Source organism: Nicotiana attenuata, unplaced genomic scaffold (assembly GCF_001879085.1).
Source record: "Nicotiana attenuata strain UT unplaced genomic scaffold, NIATTr2, whole genome shotgun sequence".
Taxonomy (NCBI): domain Eukaryota; kingdom Viridiplantae; phylum Streptophyta; class Magnoliopsida; order Solanales; family Solanaceae; genus Nicotiana; species Nicotiana attenuata.
Genome location: NW_017670461.1, coordinates 544301 through 552377, shown reverse-complemented (window position 1 = coordinate 552377; position 8077 = coordinate 544301). Strand labels below are relative to the sequence as shown.

The window sequence follows — 8077 nt, the reverse complement described above, 5'->3', positions numbered from 1 at the left end:
TGAGTGTATTTTGCTTTGCTTATGAATAGATATTTTTGAGAGTTTAATTTATGTGTGAAAAGAAAAAATGGAAGAAAAACGGTTAGACAAAGTCGCCGGCGAATGAATATCCGCCGAAATTAGAGAAGAAACGAAAAAAAAGTAAAAGAAAAAAGACAAAGAAAAAGGAAAAGGAAAAGGAAAAAAAAGTAAGAAAAAAATGATAAAAAAGAATAAAAAATAATTTGAAAATCGTTTTTTCTTGCTTCTCACTCTTCTTTGGGAGAGTAAAATACACACACTCTGTCACATCAGCGTTAAGGGTGCAAATAATTCCATTTAAAATAAGTTTAGGGGTAATAGGATTCCCGCATAGAAAAAGTGTGTAGTTGAGAATCCGGGTATAGGTTAAGGGGGTACTTATGCATTTTCCCAATGAAAAACACAACTTTAATAGACCTTAAAAAAGACAGTTTCATGGTTTTCCCGTAAAAAAATTGGTGAACCTATATTTAAACATAGAAAAAAACTTAAATCTAAATAAATAAAAGACACATCAATAAAACCTAATTGCCAACTGAATCTTAAACGTATAATGAATCTAATTGGTCCAATTCTAAATATAAATAAAGAAAATTTGTATCCAAAAAAAGGGCAATAAAAAATTAAATCTAAAACCAACACCAAAGAGGCAATGGATGAATTCAAAACTGATACAAAAGAGACAATAAACAGCGTAGACTCCCGGTAAGGTAAGAATCCCAAACAGTGTAAATTCTAAACAAGTACACGATAATTTATTTATTTTTCCAAAAAAAATAATTATTACAATTACAATTATATCCAACATTTAATAAACTTACGAAGGGTAAAAAAGACGAACGACATTTCGATAGGGCCTTCGTGCTTTTAATATAGTATAGATTTTATGTAATTTCCAACATGTAGTTTTTTTTTTAAACTTGAAGAATTTACACCTGAATTCAAATCAAAATTAGTTTTTTGGCCTTGGTACTTCGAGCACCTGTTGGAAACTAATTTAAAGTTGTATTATATAGGAATTATATAGAAAACTTTAATCGTTTAGAATTTGGTATTTATTATTTTATTTAATTCCTGTCTATATAGAAATTATATAAAAATAAGTTTTATGTCTTTAGTTAAAATAAGTTTTGTACTATAATTGTAGAGTATTGGTAGTTTATTTTATATGAGGAGATCCGTGTAGAAAATAAAAATTCGTAGAGATCATTCAAAACTTTATAATAAAATATTTTCCTTCGGTACCTCCATGTAAATTGTGAGAGAGGGAGTGTAAGATTTTATTTTTTTGTTCGTATGATCCTACTCAACTTTATATTTGAGGTCTGGGGTTGAATTGCTAAATATTAAACTTAAGGGACGTGATTGTAATATTCCTGTTTTCCGTGTACTTGTCTTGTAGTGAATTTACTGCATGTCCAAGCGACCCAAAGTAAGAAGCGTCATTTTCCAGATCATTAGATTTTGCCAGTTAGATTCAGGTTATAATAATCGTACTTGGAATAACCCTTTCCATTTTAGATTCTTTATCTCTTTCTTTCTTTCTATATCAAGCAAATTTAAAGCACAAACAAAGAAACAAGAATTCTTTCAGCTCATGTGGGTATTCACTATTTCATCTTTTTTTTTTTTTTTGGGTCACTATAGTTTTGAAAATTTCATTACTCTCACAATCTAATAAATTGTGATCTGGGTTCTTGTTACTTTGGTCAGTCTGAATAAAAAGGTGTAAAACGTTTGGATCTAATTGTAAAGGGTTGAGGTGAATTGAGTCTTTTGTTCATTTCTTGTTTTAGGTGTATTTGATCTGGTTTGCTGTTGACATTTTTTTTCTATGTTTTTGATTCAGTGAGGAAACTTTAACCCTTGATTCTTGATTGAGCTGGGAATTATTCGTTTGTATGTGTGGTAGTTGATGAGAGTTTGTACAGTTGATTTGATAATTTGTGAGAGACTATTCAATGGCTGTTGAAGAGTTGGTTGAGATCAAATTCAGGCTAGCTGATGGCAGTGATATTGGACCAAATAAGTATGCATCTAGCACCACTGTTGGATCTCTCAAAGAAAAGTTAATTGCACAGTGGCCCAAAGGTTGTTGATTTCTTGACTTTACACTTGATTATATGAATTAGATTAGTTTTAATCCTGTGTTTTTTATGGAGTTGCTTCTTTTTTTGCTTTATTTGATTGTTCGTTGCGTATTTTGATGTTTAATTGCGTTTAGTGCAATACTATTTTAAGATATGGAAGCAGTAACTCCTGTGATTTGTGGTATGACTGGTATTGTTGCATTAACTGGAGTTTCTTCATTTCTTCAAACATAATAACATAACAGTCTGTAAACAAAGAACGCGTGGTATTGAGTAATGGACATGGTTCTGCATTTGAGCACTTTCTATAATCTGTGTTTTCACCCTTTTGGTACCACAACCTGCCTGTTGAAATTAGTCTGAAAGTTTTCTGGACCAATAATGCACCATTCCAGAAGTAATTACCCTATAATCCGCATTAGAAATTTCTTTTATCGTCCATGGAATTGCCGATTTGGATCTTTCTATGATGCCTAGGTCTGCTCACTAGCCGCACTAACCTAGATGAAGATTAGTTCTCTAGGAGAGAAAGAAGAATGGATGGATATATCATATTTTAGAAGATTTTTAGTTAGTTACAGAAGATTTTGATCTCTGCCTCAGTGGTGAGTATATATAGCGTAGTTTCTTGTGACTATCATAGTCTATTGCCATTCCCTAAAGGATGCATATAAGAAGAAAAGATCCACGGCAGAAGTAGCGATCAGTTTTCTAGAAGCTTGTCAAAGTTGCTGATGGAGTATAGCTTCTGAATCAATGAGATCTCAAGCTTTATTGCAAAAGAAGTTTGATGTGAATATTTGTGTGGGAAAGAAATAGGACGCGAACATTTCTGATTGTAAACTGCTAGAAATAGGTAAATAGAGGAGATTAAGGAAGGCAAAAGAGAGAATGGGAGTTTTAGTGATTTATCAGGGGACTTCTTGGGTTTCACAACTGCATCCCCATTTGAATAACTGAAATTGAAAATCTTCAATTAGCATGAAATAAATTTTTCGATACATTCCTTTTCACAAGTTCTTTCCAAGTCTAGTTAGCTTAAGATTAGCATATCGAATCCTTCTCTCATTGGACATGTCAAATGGATAAAATATTTATCCATGGTCGATCCTCAATCAGAAAGTATTTCTTATTAATTGATTTTTCCAGCTGTTGAGTATCTTCTCCCGCTCTATTCGCCCTTTTTGTTCACTGTTAAATTAGTTAACTGCTGTGATTTTTGCAACTAAAGTTGTTGCAACTAAACTGGAGTACTTATTCTGAGTTGGATAGTTGGTTTCTCCAGCTGTTGATTACCTTTTCCAGCCCTATGTTTCTCCTTTTCAGTTCACTGTTAAATTAGCTGACTGCTGTGAGTGTTGCAACTAAAATTGCACAGTACAGGTACTTAAATTTTATTTCTCTGTGACGCCTCTTATCTGAGTTGAATTAGTTGATTTCTTCAGCTCTTAGTATCTTTTCCCAGCCTCTATTTCTTCTTTTTTCCATTTACCGTTGAATTAGTAGACTGCTGTGAGTTTTGCAACTCAATTCACTAATATGTAACTTCCAAACTTGTTGAGTAACTGCAACAGAAATTTATCCCTTTGATAATTTGTTTGCTCATCACATAAGCTTTCACACATGTGTTGACATGGTGCTACCTGCTTTAATGCCAGATTTGGCTTTGGATCTTATAAGCATGAGGACCAAAGACTAAAATACCGTTGCGTTTTAACTTAGCGAAGTAGATTGTTTAGGTTTGAAGTGAAATAGCAAATGAGAGGGTGTTATGGGATTGATATGGCTGATATGAAGAGAGTAGTGCTGCTTTAGAAGCTGCCTACATTGTGAGAGAGTGATGCAACAGATTGGAAACAACAACAACAATAACTATGCTGCAAACCAAGTATGCACTATCCATTTCGCTCCATTTGGAACCCACTTGATTCCATTGCTCAACTACCGCAACCATTTTCTTTTGTCCGAGTTTGGGACTGAATGTTAACAAGCTCACAAAGCAGTGCTGGAGCAACCAATATATATAATACTACTGAATATTGAAGAGACACTACAAAACTTCAAAAGGTAAAGCGACCTAAATACTCTAATCATTTCTGGATTCAAAGTCACGGTTCATTGGAAACTTGAGCTTGTCAACTTTTGATGATATCATATTTCTGTGTGCTTTCACACAGGCTCTAGAACAGGGGTCAGCAAGGAATTGCCGCAGGCCTGAAACAACATAAGCTGCCCGCCAATCAAAAGAGCATGCAACACTTAAAAACCTAAATACGAAGACACTTGCGAAGCAAATGAGCTTAACCAACTTGAAGGACTAATATTACATATGACAAAATATTAGTTCTAGAACTATGAATGTGTATTTGCATTTACAAAATCTTCTTGTATATAATCTGCATTTGTTGTCAGTCAATATTCTAAAATGGATTAGAATTAAACCACATCCACCTATTATTTGTTTCGAAGCACTAAAGCCAAAGAGAATGTATGATTCCCACTACTTACAGGAATGAAAAGATTAATTTGAGACTAAAATTTTCAGTGCTCTCTCATATGTTTTATATACCAAGACGCCTGAATCTGCAACCCTACATATGCTGCTCATAATTATGATACTCTTTTAACCAGCAATAACCCAGCTAACAGAAGATCTTACTGTGGCGCAGATAAAGATAGTGGTCCAAGGACAACAAATGACGTGAAGCTTATTAATGCTGGAAGGATTCTTGAAAATAGTAGAACTCTCGGTGAATCCAGACTTCCCGTTGCTGAAGTTCCAGGAGGTGTCATCACTATGCATGTTGTTGTACGGCCTCCCATTCATGACAAAAACAATGGTAAGTTGCAGTATTTTGTACTTCAAGCAATTAGGTCATGGTTCAGTGTAAATTACATGCGCAATGTCATATTTGGAGTATATGCGAGTTAAAAGAATTCCGGTTAACAGGTGGAAAGCATTTTTCTTTCTTGTGTTGATAACTCAAAAGAAAAACTATTAATAGTTCATAACTGCAGCAGAAGTAGCATGTCACTGGCTTTCATTCGTGATTAAAGATCAGTTAGTGTAACTTCTTAGGTTCCTCCTATTTTTTTACATTCCCTTGTAAGAATCTATAGCTGTCTTGTAATAAAATATGAAATAGGAGGGGTAAGTAAAAACCTATTAGACGAATAGCTCTGAAATATCTCTTTCTGTTATTTTTGTTTTGATGATATTCGAGTCAGTGTCCAATTTTGATCAATCTGTTTTATTGTTCTTTCCAATGTTTTGCACTGTAGAAGATACTAACTTTTTAGGAAGTAGTGAAATTCTTTTAGCTTGTCTAACTGCTAGATGACAACTCCAATTTTATTCTTTTGGCACTTTCTCCAAACTTACTACCTCGACACACCCATCCTCTACCATGCTCCTAGGTACAGGGGATCCTTTTCCTTCCCTTTTCTGATTATTCAGAGAAATCAGAAAAGTGTCTTATTTGAGGTCAGTTAACACTATATATGATTGGATAGGACATCATTGGAACAGCTTAGTGTTTAGTGCTTTCCACTTACCATCCGGTAAGTTCCATATTAAGCGTCCGTGAAGCTTGTTCCTTTTGAAATACTTCCAGAGGATTTGACCTGGCAAAGTCAGTTCGAAGAAAAAGGATGTATATTCATTCAGCTTAGTGTTTAGTGCTTTCGAATTACCGTCGCCAATTAGGGGTCAGTTCCATATTCACGCATCTGTGAAGCTTTCCTTTTGAAAACTTCGAGGTGTTTGGAGTGGCAGAGCCAGTCTTGCCTGGTCATATTTTTTGACAGGTAGAGAGAGGAAAAAGATAAGTTATACTTATTTTTATAGTATGATTTAAGGATTTGAGATTCCGTTCATTTTTTTTTTCTTATTAAAATTTAAAGCCTACTGAATGATTTTTCTTTATAATTTGTCACAGATAAGCTGAAGGAGGATTCTCCTACAAAAGGAGGGTGTGCATGTACAATCTTGTAATTCACCTGACCCAGTAATGCAATTGTTCCACTTTGGTTATATATATTTCATGGCTCTATATATTTTTCAGTAGGAGAGTCTTTTGGATGCATTAACAAGTATCCTAAAAAGATTTAGAATGGAGGGATACCATGTAGTCTCTTGATATACCTGCTAAGGCTGAAAGGAAGTTGATGCACTACTTTTAGGACCTTTGTGTAAAGAATGTAATTGTTCGTTTTTAAAGATGTTTTAAGCGGTGGTAGTGTACTAAAGAAGAGGGACTCGGGGAAAGAGAAGAAGAAACATAAGCAAGAGAAAATCTATTAAACAGACTGTAGTTTTGTTTGGGATTTTATGGTGTTATCATAAAGGATTTCCAAGTTCAGCAAAGGAACGGTTCACAGACCAAATGTACTCAGAAATCTGGCTGCACTTTGCCTTAGTGATGCATCAAGTCGACCACATCAGTATAAATTGTTTCAGTTATCTCTATGTTGGATATGAATTTCCTTCTCATACTCGAGTCTTAAGAAACAAGCTTGCCCTTATTCTTACAACAATTGACATGTGAAACATGTGTTCTCTCTATGTCTATGTATGTTTGTGTGGTGCATTTATTTCACTTCAGCAAATATAAGAGTCAGTTGATGCCATGACTTAGACTCAGCAAGAGGGTACCTGTACCTGGAATCGACATAGGTGGAGGCGTCTGTGCAGGTAGAAAAAAGAGGAAGTCAAGTTACGGGGCGAAAAGAGGTAAGACATAGTAACATTTCTTCTGTCTTTTGCTAGTCATTGGATTGGAAGTCGCAGGCAATGCCTTTGTCTTGCCTTGCTGAGTGATGTTACTTCCATCTCGTCAAGTAACAAAATAGAAAATAGTTGGCATAAGAATACCACAACTATGCAAATTACAGATTTCATAAACAAATGCGCAATCCATTTGTTATGACTATAACTTTATTCCATTTCTCTAACATTTAGTTTGTTTATATCCCCGAATTGGCATGGCATGTAAAATGAAGCTGGCACTACAGGGGCGACTCGACATAATATGGGGCCTAAGGCGAAAATAAAAAGTGAGGCCTTAAATTTTTTTTATTATTTTTTTAGTCTTATAATTTATCGAAATCTAAAGAAGTTATAATCAGTTTTAATTATTGTCAATGTCTAACCAATTTGTTTAATCTCTCTTAAGTTATCGTGTTGAACTTTATTGATAAAACTTTTTCAACCGAGACAACTGATATAGAAATTGTTAAAGGTAATTGAATTAACACTTTTTACCTGATTGAGTTTGCCAATTAGAGTATTCTTCTGCTTATACAGTTTCTCTTAGCACTTTTAATTCTAAATATAAGTTGAAACAAATAAAAATGTAGTAACTACTATTTTCAAGATTCATTCAATGTGAAGGACGGATTTTAATAGTTACTTATTAATGTAGCTTGAAAAATGTCTACAAAGGCACTCAAAGATTATGAAAATTTGTTCTAAACTTACATTGTTGTAAGAAGATTGATTTAAGTTAGGACGAACTAAAGACATGAAACAACTAGTAATTACAATTTAAGATGTGTAAAACTTTTAGTTAGGGTGTACAAATGAAACCGGCAAACCACACCAACCCAATAATCCGAGTCAAATCGAGGAAAAAAATCCGACTATGGTTTGGTGTTGGAAAAAAAGCCGACCATATTTGGTTTGGTTTGGTTTTAACTAAACAAAAGTCAAACCGAAACAAAACCAACCCGACATTATATGTATAGACGTTTTAAATATATTTAATACATAAAATATTTATTGTAGTGTAGTTTATAAATATTTCTTAAGCTTTTGCATAGTTTTATCTTTTCACGTATTATTTCAAGCTTGGACTAATAATTTTTGGATGATCCAATAAGTTTTATAGTTCATAAATGTTAGTAACTCAAATAAATCCTAAATCAATATCAAATTAATACTAATGCTAATAAAAGACATTCAATTC

At 33.7% G+C, this 8077-nt stretch overlaps 1 protein-coding gene across 4 annotated transcripts; it reads left to right on the top strand.

The window, feature by feature from the left end:
• The first annotated feature begins 1483 nt into the window (after positions 1-1483).
• Positions 1484-7040, top strand: LOC109239786 (membrane-anchored ubiquitin-fold protein 6-like). 4 transcript variants are annotated; one of them, XM_019406380.1, is made up of 4 exons: positions 1484-1502; positions 1871-2112; positions 4781-4951; positions 6050-7040. In XM_019406380.1, exons 2-4 carry the CDS (start codon positions 1983-1985, stop codon positions 6103-6105), a joined length of 357 nt encoding a protein of 118 aa, XP_019261925.1. In that variant the 5' UTR covers positions 1484-1502; positions 1871-1982; the 3' UTR covers positions 6106-7040. The 4 variants fall into 4 exon arrangements, with proteins under 4 accessions (XP_019261925.1, XP_019261922.1, XP_019261924.1 ...); XM_019406377.1 differs by having other exon boundaries at positions 1492-1620; XM_019406379.1 differs by lacking the exon at positions 1484-1502 and adding an exon at positions 1511-1624.
• The last annotated feature ends 1037 nt before the right edge of the window (positions 7041-8077 follow it).